The sequence below is a fragment of the Zootoca vivipara genome, chromosome 12 (assembly GCF_965207765.1).
Source record: "Zootoca vivipara chromosome 12, rZooViv2.hap1.1, whole genome shotgun sequence".
Lineage (NCBI taxonomy): Eukaryota > Metazoa > Chordata > Lepidosauria > Squamata > Lacertidae > Zootoca > Zootoca vivipara.
The window spans coordinates 38,091,306-38,114,351 of NC_142595.1; the positions used below are offsets into that span (position 1 = coordinate 38,091,306).

At 45.6% G+C, this 23,046-nt stretch overlaps 2 protein-coding genes across 3 annotated transcripts; both read right to left on the reverse strand.

The window, feature by feature from the left end:
• Nucleotides 1–1,286: 1,286 nt before the first annotated feature.
• On the reverse strand, nt 1,287–7,944 carry LOC118077858 (uncharacterized). 2 transcript variants are annotated; one of them, XM_060281672.2, is made up of 5 exons: nt 6,741–7,939; nt 5,895–5,942; nt 3,718–4,557; nt 2,805–2,837; nt 1,287–1,656 (listed from the first exon to the last, which is right to left on the reverse strand). In XM_060281672.2, exons 1-5 carry the CDS (start codon nt 6,850–6,852, stop codon nt 1,607–1,609), a joined length of 1,083 nt encoding a protein of 360 aa, XP_060137655.1. In that variant the 5' UTR covers nt 6,853–7,939; the 3' UTR covers nt 1,287–1,606. The 2 variants fall into 2 exon arrangements, with proteins under 2 accessions (XP_060137655.1, XP_060137656.1); XM_060281673.2 differs by lacking the exon at nt 5,895–5,942 and having other exon boundaries at nt 6,741–7,944.
• A 2,387-nt stretch (nt 7,945–10,331) lies between these two features.
• Nucleotides 10,332–18,704, reverse strand: KCTD13 (potassium channel tetramerization domain containing 13). The gene is made up of 7 exons (XM_035136225.3): nt 18,353–18,704; nt 16,282–16,549; nt 14,779–14,948; nt 14,254–14,343; nt 13,713–13,765; nt 13,361–13,556; nt 10,332–12,419 (listed from the first exon to the last, which is right to left on the reverse strand). The coding sequence occupies exons 1-7, from the start codon at nt 18,479–18,481 to the stop codon at nt 12,177–12,179; spliced, it is 1,149 nt and encodes a 382-aa protein (XP_034992116.1). The 5' UTR covers nt 18,482–18,704; the 3' UTR covers nt 10,332–12,176.
• Between the last annotated feature and the right edge of the window lie 4,342 nt (nt 18,705–23,046).

A 23,046-nucleotide genomic window follows, 5' to 3' on the forward strand; every position in this document is an offset into this window, starting at 1 on the left:
CATTTTTTGTTACGAGTCTACTTGTGTTTTTTAAGCCCAGAAAAGAGTAACTGCAAACCAACCCAGGCTCAGATTATATTAAAGGAGGCTCAGATTCAAATAAGCAAGCAATTCAGACCATGCAATATTTACTTGGACCTATCCCATTGATTTTAATACTATTTCGGTGGGGGCGGGGGCGGAGATCGGGCTCATAGCTTTCTGTATATTTCTACGAAGTAGCTGGGCTAAGAAAATGTTTTGCCCCTATGAAGGCGATCAACATTGCACTCTTACCCAACAGGACACAGATGGCTCCTTCCTTTGGCTTTCGTGATAAATTGTGGTGGGGATTTATTTCACACACTTCCTCATTACCACTGCAACTAAGCATCTTTACTGAGAAGCCCCATTGTGCTCTGTAGGCTTTAAAAAGGTAAAGAACCCCTGACAGTTCAGTTCAGTCACGAACGACTCTGGAGTTGCAGTGCTCATCTCGCTTTACAGGCCTTTACTCACTGTATGCTTTAATCTTCAGTAGATGTGCTTATGACATACCCCTTACCCAAAGACGCAGTCTCAGGAATCTGCTGCTGTTGTGGTAACTGATTGGCCGCATCAGTTCACTAGTTTTTAAGATGGCAATCTTGTTTTTAAAAGTGGGGGGGGGGGGGCTTTTTTACAGTGACAATCAGCTTAGAAGCTCAGCAAATGAGAATAGAAATAAGAGTATCAAACCATTAATTACCATTTAGGTAAACCAGCACTGTACCTCTAAAAGATGTCTAGAAGTAAAGTTATGCTTAGAATAATCTCATCACTATGCTGGCAGAAGACGCACTGAGCAAGTATTTTATTTCTATTAAATCAAGTTGATCAAGTCACATAATTTCAGTAGAAATCACCGCTGCCTTCTTTAAGACATCTTCTGAAAACTGTTTAAACACGCCTTCACATTTTTTTTCTTTGTGACCAACCAGTATTTATTGATGTTTTTAATTATGCCTTTAGTGGTTTTATCTTGTATGTTGCATACCACCTTGTCAATACTTACAAGAATGCAGCTTATAAATTCTTCAGTGGATAAACAAATAAAACTCTATTAGCCATTTATTAATAGTTCTTTGTGGTAAACCTCCCAAAGCTTTGTGCTTTCAAAAATTCATTCATGTTTTCCATCGCTACCCCTTAAAAATAATTTCCCTCCCAAACCATTTTCAGTGCCTTGAGCCACATCACTACCTACCCCATGCTGGTAACATACCTGTGTAGCGATGAATAATGAGACACTGACAAGGCGAGAGAAGTGAATTTAAATAAATTCTTTTTTTGCCTTTATTTTCAGGGGAATCCAGAGAAATTAAAAACCATGTGAAGAAATTAAAAACCAGAGCATTAAATCAGAGAGAAAGAGAGAGCAAGAGAGAAAAAGAGAGGTGAGGCGTTAGCCCCACCGAGACAATTTGAGCTATAACAGCAAAGGGAGGGAGGTAGGCAGGTGGCAGAGCTTCCCCTTTCAAGATGCTTGGGCTTCTCCAGTCTTCAAGGGGGGTGGGGTGGGCATCTTGCCTCTCCCCATGTGCCCCCCCTCATGTCTTAGCGGTGCTTCCCCTGGGAATTATTGAAGTTAACCCTTCCCATCGAAGGTGTCTGTGTAGACCGTCACTCTGCTAGGATCTAGATGGAAAAAGAAAAAGTGATGGCAACAGGAACAATGCCTTGAAGGGAGATGTGCCATAGATAATGTGTCTACATATACATATACATACACACACACACACACACACACACACACACACACACACACACCTGCCCAAAGCCCCACTCTCCCCCCTACTGTCCTCAATGGTTGGCCACAGAACAGGCCCCTCATTAATCTGCTCCCACGTATGCAGCTCTTTTGTGGTTTGGTTGAATTGTTTAAGGCAGCCCCCCACATCCAACATCCGATAGTTGTTGATTTCAGCAGCTCTACTTCTCTTTCCCATCTCCCATCACACAACTTCATAAGGCCCAGTTTATTCACCTCCCCGTACTGCACAGAACCAATCACCCTCGTTTTTCAGATAGCATCAACCTGCTCCTGCCTGCTACTACATGAATAGAAAACCTGCCTGGCTCATGGGTCAAGGCTGGCAGTGGCACTTGTCTTCAGTGTCACTGTCTCGAGTTCTCCAGGTGTCAGAAGCATTTTCAAAGTGCAATTTGAAACTTGTGTTAGATGATCAAAAGCCAGCACCTCCTACCAGTTAGGGCAGGCATCCCCAAACTTCGGCCCTCCAGATGTTTTGGACTACAATTCCCATCTTCCCCCAACCACTGGCCCTGTTAGCTAGGGATCATGGGAGTTGTAGTCCAAAACATCTGGAGGGCCGCAGTTTGGGGATGCCTGAGTTAGGGCTTCAAAGCTATGGAGCACATGCACTCAAACACATCTAGGACACAACATTAAAAAGCAAACCACGAAAAGACACAGTATTAAAATCAGTGCCCCTCAGCTTCTGAAAGCAATCCTCACAAAAGGCTGGTTTTTCTCCAAAATACGAGTGGTCAGATTAAATTTGTGTGTGGGGGGGGGGGTGTTTTGTTTTTGTTGCATGTGTGGTACAGTAGAGGGAGATGCAACTGAATATATGGCAAGGGTTTGAAAGTATGAATTACACACCCACAATTCTTAAGTCACATCCCCTCCACTTCACATTGTTGTACATTACTGCAAATCTTAATACCCCCCTTTAACATGAAGCTATCCAGCCCACTGTTGAGCCCCAAAGGTCATATTTATGAAGCCACTGATTTAGGCCCAGACACCTCCATTTGCTTACCTTGACTGTGTAGCTCCCATATATGTCTCCACTCTGTATTAGAAGGGGGGAAAGGGAAAAGGGAAATTAGAAGAAGCCAAGCACTGTTTGTAAATAACCCCCAAGACCCTCCAACACAGCTGAAGCTGCTCACTTCTCAAGACAATGCCCTGAAAGTTCAGCCACACTGAGAAAAGTTGGTGTCTCAGTGCACTGAAGGTCACATGCCCATCCAAACTTTTGCCCAAGCTACATAAAACTGGATGTGGGAATCTGTGCTATCTGAAGCAATGCTTAAATTATGAGGGAGCTAAATGGTATCTTTAGCTACCTCTTTAGCCCAACCAGGGCCTCTCTTAGCCTTCTAAAAACAATAGCTAACAAAGTAATCAGAAAAGGTGGGGATAGGCTGTTTGATCATCATCTACCCAAAGAAATTCTTGCCCTACTCTGTGGAGCAAATGTAAACTATAGTAGAATTCAACCTCAGGGGAGTGAAAAGATTGTTCTTTATACTATCCAATACCTCTCCACTTTCATGAACTGCAAACGTTCTTTGTGCTGTGTGACTGCCCATCCACTCACCATCTCCACAAACATCCCTAGCTTTCCAAATGAAGCATTTCCTTGTGTCCTCCATCCCTTCTCCCATCAGATGTCAAAGAGATAAGCAACTACCTGACATTTAGAAGACATCTGAAGGCAGCCCTGTTCAGGGAAGTTTTTAATGTGTGGCATTTTAATGTATTTTAAATTTCTGTTGGAAGCCGCCCAAATTTCTGTTGGGAGGGGTATAAATATATTATTATTTTTATTATCTCTTGACTATGTTCAACTACCCATGGGACAGCTCCCAAGCCTCAACACACGTGCATTGGTTCTCCTCCCTTTCCCTCACGCCCAGTGACGCACTGGGATCCTTCAAGCACCTTACCGTCCAGGTGGTAATTTTTTGCAGCCTGCCAGTCGCTAACTTCCATTTTCTCCCAGGATGCTCCAGCATCTGCATCTCGTTCATCCACGTCTGGTGCCGTCCCACCACCCCCTCCATGCCCAGCCCCCGGCTCGTTGATAAAGGAGAGGCCCCACTCATTCTGAAAGATGGCTCCCAGGTGCTGTCGCCGACTGCTGTCAGATGGCGGGGGGCTACTTGGGGGTGGCGCCAAGACACAGTTGGGGAGGCTATTGGTGGTGCGGACGGCTGAGGCAGGAACATGGCAGGCTTTCCCCGGTTGATCCAGGTTCTCTTTCAGCTTGCTGGCATAAGAGATCTTGGGGATGATCCGGGCACTGCTGCTATCAACCGGGAAAGCGGGAAGTGGCCGGAAGAGCGACCAGGTTTCCTTCCCAGAATCCTCGGTGGCTGTGTTGGCGGCATTAGATGTGGCGGCAGGCTTCTCACTGGCTTTGATGGTACTGCCTCGTTCGGATTCGGGAGATGACGACGGGGAGGGTGGGTCGGAATAGCCGCGGCGCCGGTGCTGCCACCGCCCGTTGGAGATGCTCTCAGGAGCACAGTGATGGCCGTTTGTGCTAGGTCCCCATTCCTTGCGGTCTGAGGGGCTGCCTCGGTAGGTCTTGCGGTATGCTGTAGCATGGAAGGGGCGGGCATGGTAAAAGCGATGAGGGTAGCGGTGGGGGTGGTGGGCAACAGGAGGGTCCCGCTCAGACAACTGGAGATTGCGGATGTTGAGGCTGTTGGAAGGGCTTAGGGGAACACTGGGCTCGTCAGCTATCTCAGAGGGAGCAGTATACCCATTGGACTCCCATGCACCTGAAGAGAAAGAAGAGAAAGGGTGAAGACCATGTCTGACTCACGTCCCTTTGTCACCCTCTCACACCTAGAATGTAAGCACCTCAGACCAGCAACCCCATTTTTTATTTGGGAGGGTGGGAAGCTTATGTTACCAAAGATTGCTTGCACACGAAAGCTCATACCAAAATAAAAACTTAGTTGGTCTTTAAGGTGCTACTGAAGGATTTTTTTTATTTTGTTTCGACTCAGACCAACACGGCTACCTACCTGTAACTAGAAAGATTGCTTGGTTAGTGTCTGGAGATTTGGTAAGAAAGTTGGGGGATTAAAAGGTACTTAAATATGACACCTAAATATTTGAACATATTTCTGGCTTTCATTTATCTGGAATGCAGACACATTCACCTCTCTCAGTTTGGGGTCAACAGGTCACAGATGAGGCAGAAGATGCCCATGGGGTTAAAATATCCTTGAGGTTTATCTGGGGTGCGCAGGTGGCTAAAATCTTCACATCAATTAAGTGATTTCAAAACCTCTCTCCATGCTGCTAACTCAGTCAATTCCAAAACCGTGATCTTAAGTCAATAAAATGGGGGGGGATTCCTCTTCTGTCTTCTGATATTTATTAATTATAAACTCTAAGACAATTACAAGGAACCTTTTGCCCCCCAGAAGCTGCTGAACCACATTTTGCATCTTGATGGCCATACTGACAGGGGCTGATGGAAGTTGTAGTTCAGCAACATTAGGAAATCATATGAAAATACCACTTCTGAGGTTGGTGTAGCCCACTCCCCGCTTTTCTGGTTATTTAGCATTCAAAACATTCTGTCTTCAGGTTTCCAAGCTTCTTTACATTGTGATGAGCAAAGGGGGGGGGAACAGAACCAGAGGTGTTAATGCTGAAGAACTCAAACCTATGAGATCCCTTCTCTTAAGCCCTAACCAATTTCAGGTTCCTCAAACCCTTTCCCAATAATTCTAGAATCCCTTCCTGTAAGCCACTGAGCTACCCAGAGAATTAAAGAGTCATTGTTTTCCCATCTGTAGGGCTTCATTCCTCTCCTAAATATACCCCAGGAGTGTGAAAGGGATATGAAGAACATGCTACTTTTTCCAAATGGGTATCTAGTAAAGCAGCACGGTGGCAGATAATCACTTCTTCTCCACAACTTTTTAACAGGGAAGAGAAAACGGGGAGTATAGAGGATGGGCATTCAGGGCTCTAGGTTCTCAGGATGAATGTACCTCACCCAGCACTGAGGTGCAACCACCTCTGGAACAGAAAAAACATGCAGAAAAAGCATGATAGAAAGGAAAAGGGCAAAGCCCAATCTCAGTTCAGTACAACACACCTTCTCTGGAGACCTGGCTTGGCCTGTAGCCCAGCTCTGCTCCACCCCCTGCGTGACAGAAAGAATGTTTTATTTTCAACATTTAGATGCATTAAGGATAGCTCGAACTTAGATGCATGTTACAAAAGGCAGTTAATCAAACCAGAGCCACTGAATTAACCAAATAGGACCCGCCCTAGTAAGGAAAAGGAAACTGAAACTCTGGAAAGGGAGTGTGATTCAGTAAATTGAGATTTACCAGGTAAGGGGCAGGTCTGCATGATTCTGTGGAGATACAGCAGCTTATGGTTTACGGTAGGATTTTCCAGCATGGGTTGTCCGATTCTTTTTGGGGGGGGGAGCAGGAAACTTAGCTTGGGGGGTGGGGGTTCACAGCTCCACATATGAGGTAGACTCTATAGGGCTGAGGTAAAGGAAATTGAAATAAGGATACGCTCTAGTGGTGAAAAAAGCTTGCTTGTCCCAGGAGTTCAGTTTAGTTTTGGACTAAATGAATAACAGATGCATACAAGGAGTTTGAGGTGTGTGAATGGATTGATAAGGGCAAGGATCAGCTGAGTTCATTGGGAACTAAAGGAAACATTTCAAAATGCTAAGCACCAACACCAAAATTCTGGGTGATCAAGAAGCTGGGTTTTTAGTAGCCAGTCTTGAGTAGGTGATGGTGAAGGGTTGGGGAACTTGTGGCTCTCTAGATGTGGCTGGGCTACAACTTCCATCATCCCTGACCAATGATCATGCTGACTTAGTGCTTTTGGGAGTTGGAGTCCAACATCTTCTGGAGGACCAGAGGTGACTTTGTAGAAGTGACTTAGAAGATAAAATACTGGTTGCAGTTTAAGTTACCTGTCCGGATGCGGTTGCTGAGGTTGTGGCATTTTTCCTTCTTTCCACCGAGGAGACGCAGCTCCTCCTCTGGGTTGCGATTTTCATCCATTCCCAGCTCCTCCTTCTGCATGGCCTCTTGACTGTGTGTGATGCAGATCCCAACAGCAATAGAGCTTCGAGGATGTGGAAGGTATTCCTAAACCCCAGAGTCCTGACTACAGTCTTGCTCTCAGCCTCCTTTTCAAGCACAACACCACAGCGTGCCCAGTGACTCTACTCTTCCTCTATTTCGCTGCACTGCAAATTAGTAGCCTGTTCCTGAAAGCTATTCACTCTCTCGCAGCGGCAAAAGTCACCTCAATGGCAGAGAAAGTTGCCAGGTACCCTGCAGAGCCCCCCAACTTCTGAAATGCTACAGCAGCTTAAAGGACCAAAGGAAGCTTCTTCTGTTTGCACCTACACCTACGCTGTATACAAACACCTGTATAAAACTTCGGGAGGAAGTTGCCCCCTCGTTTTCCGTTTTAGCTGTCTGTATGCCCTACGGTACCCCACCCACCCCCGTTAGCGCTTCTCGGCTGAAAAACCAACCAACCCAAGGATCCAGCCCCAAACGCGGCACCTCCCTACAACCGTAACAGCAGCTTTCTTCCTTACGCGCCGCAAAAAAAGCTTCTTGCCACCCCGCACCGCCCTTGCTTACACCCCCGCACTCGAGGCGACTCCCACCCACCCCGCAACCTTTGCTAACAGCTTTGCTGCCCGGTAGTATTTGCTTAAAAAAAAAAAAACACCCCACCAACCCAGATCTACCGCCCCCGCTTTTGGGGGTCTCAAACTTCCTCCGCAGCCTTTTCCAACCTTTTCGGCCTCCCTTTCCCGGTTCCGTCAATTGGGGCCCTTGTTTCGTCAGAGCTCAGATAACTCTAGGCCCAGCCTGACGCTCTCAAAATCACAGCCAGGAACCCTCCGCCTGAAGGGTAATCCTTTTTTCTTTTTTTAAATTAAAAAAAGAAAGAACCTCCCCAGGAAGGCCCTGACTCAAGGAGCCCCGTCGCTTCCGCCCCAAGCCCCAGCTGCCCGCTTTGCCTCTGGCCGGCTGCCCCTCAACTACAAGGCGGCCCCCCTGCGCTCCAGCCTCGCTCTGCTCCCTTCACCTTCCTCAGGCCCAGGCGATTCAGCCAAGCCCGCCCGGCACATTCACCCAGCCAGCCCCCGCCACGTGACCGGTTTCCCCCTTTGGCCTCCTCTGGTCACCTGATCCTCAAAGCGCCGTAGCTTCCGGGGAGGTAACCGTGCCGCGTGACCCGCCCTCTTGTCATGTGACCACTTCGTCTATCACGTGACCAGAAAGAGTTGCTTCCCCCCTCCCCCTCTTCTTTGCTTCTCCATTTCTTGACCCACCCGCTTTCTTTCATACAATTGGGTTGGTTGCGTTTTTCTTGCGCAGCTTAAAAGCAGTGTGCTTTCCCACCCACCCCGCCATATAATTTTATATATTTTCTCATAGAACATTATGGAAAGGGTGAGACCGACTTGGCCCCATCCATAAACCAAAGGAGTAGCAGCCACAGGACTCTTGCTTCGGCCCCGCTCAGTCCTTGGAATAACAGCTGTAAGGATTTCGCAACTAAAGCTGCAAACCCTGCCACATCTGCTCAGAAGTAAGCGCCATTAAATTCAGTGGGGCTTACTCCCAGGTCAGGATCGCAGCCCTAATGCTCCCCACCTTCCAATCTTGTTTCCTTTTGTGTCAGGTGCTTTAGATTGTAAAGGAGGGGACCATTTAACTCATTACCGTAAACCGCTTTGGGTGCCTTGGCCTGCTGAAAGGTAGGGTAAAAATAATTTAAATACAATTGTGAATAATATACAGTACTTGGTGGTGACTCACATAGAGCTCAGTGGGGCTTGCTTTTATATAAAAAATATGTAGATTGTTTGCAGATTAATTGCAAACATGCAAACTACAGTGTACATATAAGAGTTAAAGTTTATCATCACTTAACTGCAACACTAGGTATTTCATGTTTAAATAATAATAATCCAAAAAACCCTGCAGATACACTGTGCAGCACTACCTAGGGTAGGCATTGGGTCATTTTGTAAACTTTCATTTCAGTTTTTTATACTTTTGGGCAATTGCTATTAACAAACCTAAGCACAGCCTAATTGCAGCTGAGAGAAGACTAATTTTCAGCATAGTAATCCAAGGTTTCTTGACTTCATTCCCTCAAAGCCAATACGGTTTTGCTAGTTTAACCCTTGACAACTTGAAAGATGTAGATCAGGCATGCCCAACAGGTAGATCATGATCTACTGGTAGATCACTGGACATCTGCAGTAGATCCCTGGTAGATCATTTGCTCCCCCCCCCCCACAGAAGCTGAACAACTGTGGCTCCCCTAAAAAAAAGCTCAACATTTTACCTCCTCCCTGAAAACCCAACAACTTTGACCTGAACCCCCCAAAATGCGCCTTCCTCCTTCCTAAAAAAAGCTCAACAATTTTGACTGGACCCAAAAAAAGGGGGTAGATCACTGCCAGTTTTTAACTCTGTGAGTAAATCGCAGTCTCTTGGGAGTTGGCCACCCCTGGTGTAGATCATTGTTGAGGATTATACTAAGTGTTTGGATCATAGCTGCTTATATTTGGAATAATCAGCCACACAGGGAAGGAAGCTACATAAGCTGCACAGGAGGATGCAGAGTTAAAATGCAGAAACTACTGTAAGGCTCAGCTACGGTACCTATTAGATTGAGATACACTGTAAACAATGGGTTCTGCTCTGAATGGGCAAAAGCCTTTGTTTAATCCTTGTATGAGAATCTATACTAACAACATACCTCTGCCTGACTTCTTCCCTGGGTACGAGACGAGATAGGAAACTACCAAGATATGGAAGCAGACATACCAGATTACCAAAATATGGTTTCTTAAAATTGAAACACTCATCCAGCCACTGCATTGTAGCCCCTCAAGCCTGCCCAGCCCTTCTGCTTCTTCTCAAAAGACCCCAGTTACAGCAGCAGCTGCCATCAATATGAATCAAGGCATACTATTATAGAAAGGCAGGCATACTATAATGTTCTCCAATTAAATATCAGCAGTCTGGGTAATGTCAGTAGATCTTCCATTTCCTCTGGCCTGAGGCACTCAACATACAGATCCCCTTCCCCATAAGCATCTCTCTTCATAAAATCCAAGGCATCCACCAGACTGCTGAAGCGTTTTCCATTGTTACAATCCAGAAGGGGAGAATTGGAGAAAACTTGCACCCACCTTCAAATTTAGGTTCTTAGAAATCCAGAAGGAAGCTCACCTTATTTCCTTCCACTACTGGAGTAAGCCACAGGCAGCAGATGAACAGAGAAGCTGCCCAAGTGTTAACAAGGTAAGATTTCAAACATGTGCTGCCAACAACTCCTTCCTCTTTAGCAATTGTAATTGTCCAATAAACACAACCCTCTGGGTTAGACAAAAAGATGATCCAGCTCACTAAAGTCACTAATATTCTTTGGGAAATGTGCCTGTCTAGGCATGGAAAAGCCCAGGAGATACAGATCCTTATCCAGTTAAAACACACACACACACCAGGAAACTTCCCCATTTTAAGCAGGTACCTTTATTACAATAATTTAATAGAAAAAAACATTTTTAAAATAAATTATGCAAATACAAAAAATTACAATAATTAATTCAAGAAAGTTACCTCCTCCAGGGAGGGGAGGATATACAGAGGGGTAAAGAAGAATGGAGGAAAATAATACCTTCTCTCCAGTAAAGTTACCTGCACCAGTCTGCATTTACAGAATGCAATTTCACCCTCCCTCTCCATCCACCACCATTAAGAATATCCAAACCCTGTTCCATCAGACAATTGACTGAAAGGGTTGCTGAAATGTCCCATATTACACTTTGCTGAAGTTGGTATAAAGCACCATACCATTCCCTGTGGCAGGATGGGGAAATGGTGGCCCTCCAGTTATGGATGGACTACAACTCCCATCAAACCTGATCACTGGCTATGCTGGCTGGGGCTGATGGGAGGACCCCAGATTCCCCCTCTGCCCGACCTTATGGAAAACAAGGGGGTGAAGCCATTCCAGGGGCAGAGTACAAGTGCTCAAACTCTGCAGGAAGAAGTATGACTTCTGTACCTACACAGATCTATGTCTGAAGGGAGTCATTTGACCATGTTCTGCTGTTTTGTAATGGTGTGGGATTGCCTATGAAGTGTGGGATTGAAGCATCTAACATATTTTGATATAAGTCGTACCTGTAAGTGGGACAGAAGAGTTTGGATGGAATCAAGGTCCAGGTCACACAACACTTAAGGAGATGGTCAAACTGTGTTTTTGACCCAGACATTTTTTTTAAAAAAAAAATAGCAGCTGTTATCTGTCTGACATCTTTCCCAGAAGGACAATAAGTAATAGAACCAATTTCACAACTGTTACCTCCTGCTCTAATGCAAAGGTTAAAGGTGCCAAGTTTTATGCATGAATTTTTTAATGGTTGATTAACACTGGATTTAATCTTCTTTGCTCACAGGAGGCTAAATCTAGTTGAAATTATTCCAGAAAAAAGACACTAATAAATATGTTGTATAATCCCAGTTATGCCAATGCCATTATAAAAAAAAATTTAATGGAGTGTAACCAGGTTTTTTCTTGAACAATTTATGCCTTCTCTTAAATCCAGGCAGTTTCTTCAACAGAGAAGTTAAAACTAGGTGAACAGAAACCAAGGGTGGGTTGGGGGTTGACCAATAAAAAAACAACTATGTACCATAAAGCGAAGGGCAGAAGACTCCAGAATGGAGAGATCAAAGTTGATAAATATATAAGAACTGACACATCCCTGTCTAGGTAGCACCTTTGTGGCCTTTGAAAGAGGCCAATAAGAGTGTTACAAAATGGAAGTCACCAAAGGCCCAGTATTAAGCTGAGATGGAATGTAGGGTCCCCCAACTCTCATGCTTTGCTCACATATAGCTCTGTAAGTTATAATGTTGTCATTCCATGGATCCTAAGTTTAGAGGACAGTTAAGAATCATTCGGTTGGAAAGGTTCAGGATCAGGAGGTTTTGAATAAAGGACCACAATCCAGGTTTCAGTGGTGTCTTGCAGATTATGAGACAGGTGGGGTGGTGAGGGAAAGTGGGAGGTCAGGTGTTTAAGACTGAAGCATTTGGGGAAATTAACAGCTGAAAAGAGCATGCCAGTAAAATGAAGGGGCAGACCAAGAGGTCAATTGTCAAAAGAAAAAGGAGGGCTTAATAAAGTCAAGGGATAGCAAGAGGGCAGAAAAGCAGCCCAGAGGGAGAGAGAGGTTAGAAAAGGATACAACACAAATGAGAAGACCTTGAGGTGAAAGATCAAAAGGAGAAAACAGGTCCTCCTTTGGCACTAAATGGATGGAGTAATTAAGGACATTGCGAGCGAGGCGGGATCAGTCTTTGAAAACAGCTTGGTGGCCGTGAGGACGTTCATCATGCATGATGTGCCTACGGACATGTATGCGCCGGACACGGTGCTCCCGCCCATCTTCGTCGTCACCTGCACGGAGGGGGCCTCCACCCCCACCTGCCACCCCACCTGTTGCCTCCAGGAGGGCCTTGTCTGGCACTCGTGGCGTCTCGTAGATCAGGATGTTCAGGGTTTCCTCAAAGATCCGTGCCTCTGGGAACTCCACCTGTGTACATGGGGGCAGCAAGGCAAGAGCATACTGAGCAACACCAGTTCTGTCCAGAGTGTGGTGCAAGTGTTTGGTTTCAATATGGAATCCTGGGTTCAAATCCTTGCTTGGTGAATTTGAGCTTTACAGTTTTTTTTTCAGTTTAACAACTCACATAGTGCAAGAGTAAAACTCAACAGCTGCTCTGAACTCCTTGATGCATAAAAATGTAAGCAGAGCTGCTGTTTCGCTAGGTGGGAAGAAATGGAACTGGGAAAGTTGACCTGAAGTAGCACTTTATCCAGAGAGTCATTTGAGTGGCCTAGGGGAAAACCTTCCCCTCAGGTTCTGTTCTCCCATGTATGGGACCACTCCCCCCCCCCCAAATGCCACCAGAGGGCTACCTAAGGACCACCATGCCCTGAAGGAAGGAGAGGTCTCGCTTTCAAAAAGCTTTCTTCCCTGTGGCTCTCTCTTTATTGCTTTATAATATAGTTTTAATTTACCGTATTTTTCCCTGCATAAGACGCCCCCTAATTTTGGGCACTCCAAATTAAAACACCCCTCAGCACTACCTGTGTATAAGACGAGCCCCATTTCTAAACAGATTTTTTTGGGGGGGGGGAACCCTAGTCTTATACATGGTAAAATATGGTATATTGGTTTTTTCAAAGAAAATATGTGATGTTTGCCCAAAAAGCAGTACACACAGGTTCTGCGATCCACACGCTCACTATGCAAAAATTCACTTATCAGCACATAAAGGACATTCACTTATCCAAACAGCCAACTTCCTTACTTCCTTGTTTGTTTCTGCCTTGCTGGTTGGCAGTAGCCATTTTCGGGCAGACACCACGGAGAGAGGGAGGGAAGGAGCAAGATCAGACAAACTGGAGAGCAGGTACAATTTATCCAGAAGGGGAAAGCTCATATCTGAAGCTCAGGGGTCTGCACATTACCTTGGTCTGCTTCTTCTCGGTGGCATATACAATGGAGGTGCAGCAGACTTCGGCAATCTTGCGGCCCTGCCCATAAAACGACCAGCAGCAGATTTCATCCCCAAGAACATCTTTGATGAAGAGTACTCGACCATTGAACCGCAGAGCCAGCTTGTCAAACAGTTCGATATTCTTCAGCAAGTTGTCATCGGAGTTACTGGAAGGGAGGGAAAGAGAGAAATGGTGGCGTGATCTCTCTTGAGACACCTCTATTAGCCAGGAGGTGGGAGTCAAGAATGGGCGACATGGGAGTCAAGAAACAATACCAAGCTATGCCCAATTCCAGCAGTTGGGTGTGTGTGTTGCATCTTACCTTGTATATGAATACTTGTTATTACTTCGGTTGTGCAGCAATTTCACCACAGGCTAAGAAAGGAGGAAAAGAAGGATAAATATGGTGGAAACTGTCTTTTTAACCTGCATAAGAGAAACTGTCACCTGTGCCATTGGCCAAGCTACAGTGATTTCATGAAATGTTCATATATGTTCTAACATCTGGTATGTGTGTGTTCACATCAGACCCATTTTATGCTGTGTCAACAATGTGGAAGGTGCTAAAATATTTCCATGTGATCAACTCTGTCACATGGCAAGTCTTCATGACTTGAATGGGTCACGAGACTGGAGTTCCAACTTATGTCTTTTAGTAGGCAGTGCTTGATTTTAGCTAGAAGGCTAAGAAGCTTTGCAATTTAGGACTTCACTAATGGTGGCAGACGCCATCTGCACTCATGAGTATCACCTCACTGGCCCTAAACAAGCAAGAAGACATCTAAGTCAAGCAGTCTAAAATGGCGCAAATCTACATGATCTTGGACTTGATTGAGCCTTATGTGACTTCACAGCCTCTTTACCTTGGAACAGCTTGAGATGATCTGCTGCTCCTCCTTGGAAGAGGTCACCATGGGGATATGGCAGAGGGGGTCATAGGCCTCACTCTTTTGCTAGGCAGAAAAAGATACATACAAATATATTACAACTTTATTAGAAGCCCTAAAACATGCCACATATTATTAACATACCACACTTATGTACTGCCTTTTACCAGTGCACTCATGGGAGTTTATAAATTAAAACAAATGACATACAGTTTATTTAACACATGTAACAAGGGTGGAAGGATGGGGAGGAAGAAGAAAAATATGCAAATTGGGGAATCAGTTTTTAGATAATGTTGCATGATGGTTACAACCACCAGATGGAACAATCACTGCGGGAGACAGTTCTGAGAGGGAGAGGCCAAGTAGCAGGTCGTCCAAATCAGGCTAAAGCAAGTGGGCCTTGCTAACTCACCTCTTTGTCTCCCCAGTTCCTTCAAACTGCTTGAGGCTCAGAGGAGTCTGCCTGCCTCCTAACTGCTCAGCAGGTGACCAGCTCACCTGCAGGGCAAGCTGACAGTCCTCAACCAAGCCTTGGATCAAGTAGTACCGGGCCTCGGATAGCACTTCCTCCAGCTCCCGCTGGGATTCAGGGAGGGACACAGAGCCATCGCGCAAGTAGTTCAGAATAGTTCCAAAATGGCGCCCACTTCGGTCAATCAAGATCCAACCTGGAAAGGAAGAACAGAATTTTAGTCTCTGAACAAAAGGTATTGGGGAGGCAGAAGCAGAGACCAGGAAAGAAGAATCTCTTGCACATAAAATTAAAAGTAGCTCTGTTCTGGAGAACACTTTAAAACATTTAGAGGGAAATCCAAATGTTGCTGTCTTTGTAAATAATTTTCCTAACAAAGCTACAATATTTTGTTTTATTTTCTATTTCATTTGTATACCGTTATATACCCGCCAGTCTCAGGACGGTTCACAGGATAAAATCATGATATAGAAACACAGAATACATAATCAAAATTAAAGCAGTAACAACCCAATAACCCCACCAACACCCTTTAAAAGGGCACTGAATGTCAGTCAACCAAAGGCCTGGTTAAAAAGCAACGTTTCTGCCTGGCACCTAAAGGCGTATAACGAAGGCGACTGGCGAACCTCTCTGGGGAGAGCATTTCATAAATGGGGAGCCACTGCAGGAAAAGGCCTGCTCTCGTGTTGCCACTCTGCAGACCTCTCATGGAGGAGGCACACGAAGAAGGGCCTCAGAGGATGATCTCAGGGTCTGGGTAGGTTCATATGGAAGGAGGTGGTTCTTGAGGTATTTAGGATAGGTCCTTGAGGAAATTTAGGATATTTTATCTCACAAACAAAATGTAACAGATCCTTGATACCAAGTTATTCAACATTGACTAGAAAGCTTTTAAAAATATGAACCTGAATTTCCCCCCTGGGGTTCACTGTTCATCCTATCAGAAGCAGGTGTGAGGTAGTTCTGACATTTTCTTTGCTTCTGAAAAGAAGCCATATAGAATGGCAGATTTCTGTTACCTCCAAAGTGCCACACTTATTGATAACTACAGTGGTACCTCTACTTATGAATTTAATGCGTTCCGAACACACATTTGTAAGTCGAAAAAAATTGTAAGTCGAATCCCATAGGAATGCATTGGGAGAAAAAATTCGTAAGTAGAAAAAATCCTATCTAAACCGCATCCAAGATGGCGAACGGAGCTCCATTTGTAAGTAGAAAAATTTGTAAGTAGAGTTATTTGTAAGTAGAGGTACCACTGTAGTTGCTATTACATAATTTATATTCTTGACTGAATTTTCATGCTATTTTTTAATATCACTTTGATTGATCTATTACATGCACTGCACTTTTCCTGTATATTTCTTTTGTAATATGCAGTAGTGCTGTTCATGGCTTTGGGGGCTTTTGGTCCAAAAAGTATTAGTGTTTATTTATCTTACTATACCATATAATCTCAGTTGAGCAGGAAACCTGGATTGGGAGAAGGGTTGGGAGACAAGACTGTATGATGCCTGGACACTTACCTTCACTATCTGTGAGCACCTCCATCCTGCCACTGAACATAGCCTTGAGCATGGTGTCTTGCTTGGTGAGGGTTTGCACTGTGGTGTAATGCAGTGACCCTCCCACGTTCAGCTTGACATACTTGCTGCTGGGGTTAAGGGGTTTGAGATCAAAGGTCACACCGGCTACCCCTCCGCTGCCATCCCGTCGCTGCTGGATTGGGACTAGCGGGGCACAATTCTCCAGGGGTGGGACCTGGTCTGCCGTGGCCTCAGCTGACATAACCACCTGCAGAAACAGAAATTGAGCAGGGAGGCCTTCCCAAACCACGTTACCTGCAAAGGGGCTTGGATTAGATGGAGTAGGGCAGAGCTTTCCAAACTGTGTGTCGCGACTCGTTAGTGTGTCAGCTGCAGTGTGTAGGCATGTCGCACAAATGCTCCCCTGCACTCCTCTTGGGGCTGGAATGGGTTGGTTTAACCTCCAATTTGCTAGTAAAACTGAATTACTGTATCATGAAATTATACATGTCCAAAAAGTGTGCCACTAACTTGAAAAGTTTGGAAAGCTCGGGAGCAGGGCCTGGGGAGCCTTTTGTCTCAACCCCCCCACCCCTTGCACACACTTCTAACTTTCATAGCAGAGCAGAGCCTCCATCAATCAGATACTCACCAGATGTTTTGGACTACAACTTACATCACGGGCATCCACTCCTTGGACTAATGGGACTAGCCTAGTTTACATTTACTATGCTTTTATATATGCTGCAAGCTACCCAGAGTGGCTGGGGAAACCCAGCCAGATGAGCAGAGTTTAAATAATAAAATTATTATTATTATTATTATTATTATTATTATTATTAGTGCAACAACCCTGTAAGGCAGACCAGTATTGTTATCCCCGCACTACTGGTTGCAAGGTATGTGCAGGGACTCATAGAACTTAGAACCATAGAGTTGGGAAAGGGCCACAAGGGTCATCTAGTCCAACCCCCTGCATTGCAGAAATCTAACTGTTCCCTATGAAAAATGTCACTGCAGGCCACTGACTCACATCAATGGCCCCATTGGCTGGGGCTAATGGGAGTGCTAGCCCAGAACATATGGAGGGTGCCAGGTTCGCGAAGGGTGCTCTGCATAATACTGTAAAACATTTAGGACAGTTTCAGACCCACCTGTCTTACTGCTGTTTGACACATACCTCTCCCCACACCACCACCACACACAATCTTCCCATCCCACTGTTGCCCGTTTCTTGTCAACTCTCTGGGAAGAAACTACTGTGTTTCTCCGAAAATAAGTCGTACCCCGAAAATAAGCCATACCCCAAAAATAAGCCATAGTATAGGCAGTTTAACCTTGTAGGTTAAACTGTACCATACTTAATAAAAAAAATAAGATATCCCCTGAAAATAAGCCACCGTGTGTTTTTTTTGAAGAAAAATAAATATAAGATGGTGTCTTATTTTTGGAGAAACACGGTAGATCATTTGCGGCTTCATGCTTCTTTGTCCGTACCTCTCTCTTACAGCATTTCACCACAGAGCAAAAACCTTCCTGTTTAGGCAGGCACTTGCTTTATCAGATGAATAAGTTTTCATCTAATGCTTGTTTTATTATTTTTGGGGGAGATGGGGAAATTTACTGTACTGTATTGTATTTAGTGGTGGTTCTAGTGGTAAGCCACCCTAAACGGTGCATGGGCATTAGAACGAAAAGGTGCTGGTTTGTAAACCAAACGAGTCACGTCAGCAGGAAACAACAGGAGTGTGTCTCGGAGTTTGCACTCCTCTTTTTGCCCCTCGGGCTCTTATTTCCTCCTTCTGCCCGCCCTAGCCACCCTCACTCAGCTCTTTCCTTGCTCCTCAGCACTGATTTGCTGGCGATCTTTCTGCCAGCCCACCCGTAACCTGTCTTCCCATTTATTGCTCTGCGGGGCCTTCAGGGCCTGAGCAGACGAAGCTAATGGAGAGGTGCTGGACGGGCCTCTTCCCAACCCTGGCTCGTCTCCGTTTGGGCCTTTTCCCCTCCGTCCCCCTCCGTCCCGGGAGGCCTGCGACCCCCGGCCCTTCCGCCGCCCCCAGCCACTCACCTCCCGAGGGAGAGCGGGTGGGCTCAGCACAGGCGCCTCCCCTTCAGCCCCGCCCGGACTCAGGGCACAACGGCCGGCCAAGACGCCTAAGCCCGGGAGCAAGGAGGCGCAGGGACAGCGACTGCGCATGCACTTCAGAGCCCTCGCTCGCACTCTGGTCGCTTCGCCTGGCAGTTAGCCTCTACATCCGGGTACCCGCCCGCATTTAGCAAGACACAGAGACCTGGACGGCGCTTCGCTCCCAGGGGCGGAGGAGCAGAAGTGCGCCTGCGCCAGAAGGCGAGCCTGTTGAGGCTGAGAGGAAACAAATGCTCCAGGAAGCAAGGAGGGAGGACGCTGCTCGTGCGCATGCGCCTACAAGCAACCGTGAGCCGCACTGAGCATTTGGTTTACGCAGAAAGGGAAGACGCGCCATGCTGTCGTTTGCACACGCTACTGGGTGGGAAAAAATCCGTTAGCTAGCGCGCGCTGCAACTGGAGCATGCGCCGTTCTTCCAGCTGGGGCAGCTAAAGTGCCTTATATCGGCTTGTTTGTGCCGATAGCGTCGCAGGGGTTGAAGGCAGGGACGGCGATCGCAGGTTCCACCTCTAACAGCACAGGCAATACTGACGTACTTTCCCCCTCTTCTTGATCCTCTCCTGAGTGGTTCCTCCACCCCACCCCACCCACAATTATTAGGAATGGATGCTTTAGCTGAGATTCCTGCATTGCAGGGGTTGGACTAGATGACCCTCGGATTCCTTCCAGCTCAATGTTTCTACACGCCCCTCCAGCAGTTCCCATGGCTTTGTCCAGCTTCACATCCTTCCCTCTTGAAGGGATATGTTCCTTAAAATGCCCATAAACTGCACTTTCGGAACGTGAGTGTGTGTAACGTGAAGACAGAGGCTTCAGCAATGCAAATAGAAAAGCTTCAATAGCATATCCATAAAACTTGGCTGGTAAAACAAAATGGAAGTTCCGAAGACCCATCCGAACAGCTCCCACCAGACTTCTGTTGGCAAGGAGTTCCACAGGGCAGTGTTGGCTCACACTAAAGGCTCAGTGCCCTGGTGAAGGCCAACCCCAGGGGCATGGGCAACTGCCACATGGTATGCTGCCATCTTTGGCAATCACTTGTATCTGGGTAAGATTGTCTTCCATGAACACGGTCTTAACAGTGAGTCCGTAAGTGACCATGGAGCATAGCTGTCAAGTTTTCCCTTTTCTTGTGAGGAAGCCTATTCAGCATAAGGGAATTTCCCTTTTAAAAAAGGAGAACTTGACAGCTATGCCATGGAGGCCGATTCTGGATCCACGCATCCTTCCACAGTGGGGACATGTTTCTGGGCAGGAGTTGATCACGATGAGGGTTGGCCAAACATGCTGCCATATGCAGGACAATAAACAGCATCCTGCCCCACAACTCTTAAATGAGGTTATGTCCTATTTTGTTTGCAGTTGTTGCCCTGTTCTTGGCAGGGGCGCCATTGAAACTCCCAGTGTGTGTTTATCTGTGGAGGGGGTGCCAAAAAGGGTCTTTTGACTCCTGCGAAATAAAGCTTAGTTTTGCCCCTTTCCTTGGGCATTTTGGGCTTTTCTAGGCTTCAGCAGTCAGGTAAGGGACCCAGGTGGCGCTGTGGGGACCCAGGTGGCGCTGTGGTTAAACCACTGAGCCTAGGGCTTGCTGATCAGAAGGTCGGCGGTTCGAATCCCTGCGACGGGGTGAGCTCCCGTTGCTTGGTCCCAGCTCCTGCCAACCTAGCAGTTCGAAAGCACGTCAAAATGCAAGTAGATAAATAGGAACCGCTACAGCGGGAAGGTAAACAGCGTTTCCATGTGCTGCTCTGGTTTGCCAGAAGCGGCTATGTCATGCTGGCCACATGACCTGGAAGCTGTACGCCGGCTCCCCCGGCCAATAATGCAAGATGAGCGTACAACCCCAGAGTCGGTCACGACTGACCTAATGGTCAGGGGTCCCTTTACGTTTACCTTTAAGGTTTTATAAGTGCGTTGTGCTTGCTTGCTTGCTTGCTTTCTCTCTCTCTCTTAGGACTTCAATTGCCTCCTTTTTCAAAGTCAAGTAATACCTCCCTATCACTGCTGCTGCTCTTTTCTGATTTTTTAAAAAACAAAATTTTATTGTTTTTAAACAAATACAATTACAGTGGTACCTCGGTTTATGAACACAATTGGTTCCGGAAGTCTGTTCATAAACTGAAGCGTTCATAAACTGAAGCGAACTTTCCCATTGAAAGTAATGGAAAGTGAATTAATCCGTTCCAGATGGGCCGCGGCATTCGTAAACCGAAAATTCATAAACTGAGGTGTTCATAAACCGAGGTTCCACTGTACCCAGCAGTAGCTTATCCAGCAGTACAGCTAATGGTGTGTGTTTTATCCAATGTCTCCAGACATACACTTACACATTCAACATTCAAACATTAATGTAACCTCTCCACTGAGACTATTGAGCAGTTGGTATAAGGAGATCTTGATTTTGGTCATTAACATGATCTTTTCTGATCTTTTGTCACTCATCATTTAAAACACTTTTGTTCTCATCAACTTTGGGTCACGTTTTTTGATCTGAAATGAACTCAGGAGGAAGCACCTTTGGGGTCAAAGCCATAATTGTGTTAAGAGCATTCTGCATGAAACTGAGTGGCCAAATAGATTTATTGAGAAACTAAGGAAATTGCTCAAGGCTCTTGTACAGCGTTTCTCAACCGCTGTTCTGCGGCACACTAGTGTGCCGCGAGACGCTGGCTGGTGTGCCGCGACGTGCGGCGACGAGAAGGGCGATTTGCATTGTCACGTGCCTGGCGGCCGCCAATAAACAACACTGACCCGCCAGAAAGGAAGCCGCCGGGTCACGCTGCGGGGCGAGCGCAGCTCTCAACAGCCACGGGAGGGTGGTTTTAGACAAACTTAAAGAAGCTGGCTGGATGAGCTCAGCCTGAAACTTGCTGAGCAAAGGATTGTTCTGGCAGAGAAATCAGCGGCTTGTGAAGCCTTATTACAAGAGATTGCAACCAACACAGCAATTGGCAAGTGTTTCTTACAGTCATAATTATATAGTCAATATAGGGCGGCACAGAGTTAATTTTTTAAACTTTTTTAATGGTGGTGTGCCTCGTGATTTTTTTCATGGAACAAGTGTGCCTTGGCCCAAAAAAGGTTGAGACTGCTCTTGTAAACCCAGATGCCCATAGGGGAAGAGTGCCAGGGAAGCAAGTCCTGCAGTGAGCCTCTGCAGGAGGAAGGCTTTCTCCTTTCACTTGGTGTGAGGATCAATTAAGGCACTCCTGGCAAAGACAAAGCAGAAATGCAGAGTCACAGTTGCTTATTGCATCTCTGATAGTGCTCTGCATTTGCCTCCCAGTGAGATAGGATGTTGCAAACAGTACCTCACGCAAAAACATGATGGGCTGGGCTGAGCATCCCACCCCCCTAGAAGTAAACTGTTAGGGCTGGGTCTGTCCCCTTAATTCAGCTTCGGGAAGATAAACCCCCATCCAACAGATGTTTGAGAATCACTGGCTTTAAAAAAAAGTTGAAAGTCATCACACAAGTTTTAAGACCAGAACTTCTGACCACTTACAGTGGAACAAGAATCTTAATCTGTGTCAACCACCATGCTGTGGAATTCCCACCTGACTGGTGTGTCTAGCTAGCACCTTTCCTATACAGCTTTCAGCAGATGCTAACGACAAACTTCTCCCCTGGCCCTTGGCACCTTAGATGTGTTTTAGGGACCCCACCCTTGCCAGATTTGAAGTTATATTATGAAGTGTCCTGCCTCTGCTGGTTGGAGGAATAGATCTTGTTAAAAAACACAGATTTATTAGATCTGGAGGGTCACGATACTGGTAATAGATTTGGGTGGCACGCATATTTGTGGTATGATAAAACGAAAGTTCATAAAGGATTCCTGAACCATTTGATAAGAAAATCTATGATGTATGGGACAGGTACAAGAATCTATTAGAACAAAGAACACCATGGTGGCTCTCTCCATTGGAAGCAATTTCAGTTAAAAAAGTAAATAGGTGAGTGGGTCACCTATTAAGATTTGTTAAAAGAGACATGAGACCAATTAAAATTGGAAAAAATTGAGGATATTAGAGAACGGTTAACGGATTGGTTACAGTATCACCAATTAAATGTTTTTAAGGGTGACAAAAAGAAATTTTTTGATACAATGAGATCAAGGTTTAAAACAGATCTGTTCGAAAATAATGTGAAAGTGCTATCAAAAATGTACAAATTACTTTTAGAATGGCATACAAAAGACAAAGCAGTTAAGGCAGTGATACATTGGGCTAGACTTTGGATAGAATATCCAACTTTCATCCTGGGAAAAGTTATGGAAAGAGGAAATAAAATTTACTGCATGCTGTTCGTTGAAAGAAAATTATATGAAAATGATGTATCATTGGTATCTAACACAGAGTAAAATTGCTAAAATGTACAAAACAAGTTCTAAACTGTGCTGGAAATGTAAAGAAAAAGAGGGCCCTTGTTACCATATGTGGTGGACATGTACATTGGGAAATGCTTTCTGGGAAATGATATATAATGAGTTAAAGAAAATGTTTAAGAATACATTTGTTAAAAAACCAGAAGCCTTCTTATTAGGCATTGTATGTGAAGTTTCCAAGATAGGATAAAAGGCTTTTTATATATGCAACAGGAACGCTACTAGCCCAGA